Source organism: Merops nubicus, unplaced genomic scaffold, assembly GCF_000691845.1.
Source record: "Merops nubicus isolate BGI_N331 unplaced genomic scaffold, ASM69184v1 scaffold29096, whole genome shotgun sequence".
In the NCBI taxonomy this organism is placed as follows: Eukaryota; Metazoa; Chordata; class Aves; order Coraciiformes; family Meropidae; genus Merops; species Merops nubicus.
The window spans coordinates 1,209-1,900 of NW_008614834.1; the positions used below are offsets into that span (position 1 = coordinate 1,209).

Here is a 692-nt window from a genome sequence, read left to right on the forward strand (position 1 = left end):
TGACTTTAATACCCCTGGTATCACATATTAAATTGTTAATATTTCAAATATCCCAGCCTACATCAGGAGCCAAGTCTAGAAGCTTGTCTGAAATTTAAACAGATGACTCAAAATGCAGAAGTTATTAAAATGAGAAGTGATCCATCATAGGCATGACTTTAAAAAAATATTAAAAGTATGTAGCTTGTAAAGTCAGTCATAGGAATATAGAGTGGTCCTTTGCTCCAGGCTCAACACCCCAGGTCCCTCAGCTGCTCCTCACCAGATTTGTGCTCTAGACCCTTCCCCAGCTTTCTTGTCCTTCTCTGGCCACGCTCCAGCCCCTCAGTGTCTGAGGGGCTATGAAATCACATAGGGGTTCACTTCCCAGCCCCTAACCCAGCCCTGCTCAGTGCTCCTGTCTAGGGCAGCAGGTCCTGAGATGGGGTTTGGGCAGCCCAAGCCTGCTGCCTGCAGCGTGGTTCCTGGGGCTGGGTGGGGTGTTCATGCCTCTCTTTGGGTGCCGGGCTCTGCCTCCAGCCAGATCTTTGCCTTTGACGTGGACACCAAGCGCCTGGCCACCATGAACACCATGCTGATGCGGGCTGGGGTCACCGGCCTCCAGCTGGCCCAGCAGGACTTCCTGACCGTGGATCCCAGAGACCCCAAGTACAGCAAGGTGACCCACATCCTCCTCGACCCATCCTGCAGCG

The 692-nt window shown here is 52.5% G+C and overlaps 1 protein-coding gene across 1 annotated transcript in view; it reads left to right on the forward strand.

Annotated features, from left to right (window-relative positions):
- Positions 1–686, forward strand: part of NSUN5 (NOP2/Sun domain family, member 5) — a gene marked incomplete at both ends in the record, with an annotated part of 1,890 nt that extends 1,204 nt beyond the window's left edge. The window contains one exon of the mRNA XM_008942368.1: positions 520–686. Within this exon, the coding sequence (XP_008940616.1) occupies positions 520–686 (167 nt within the window). The remainder of the gene's footprint in view (positions 1–519) is intronic.
- Positions 687–692: the final 6 nt, after the last annotated feature.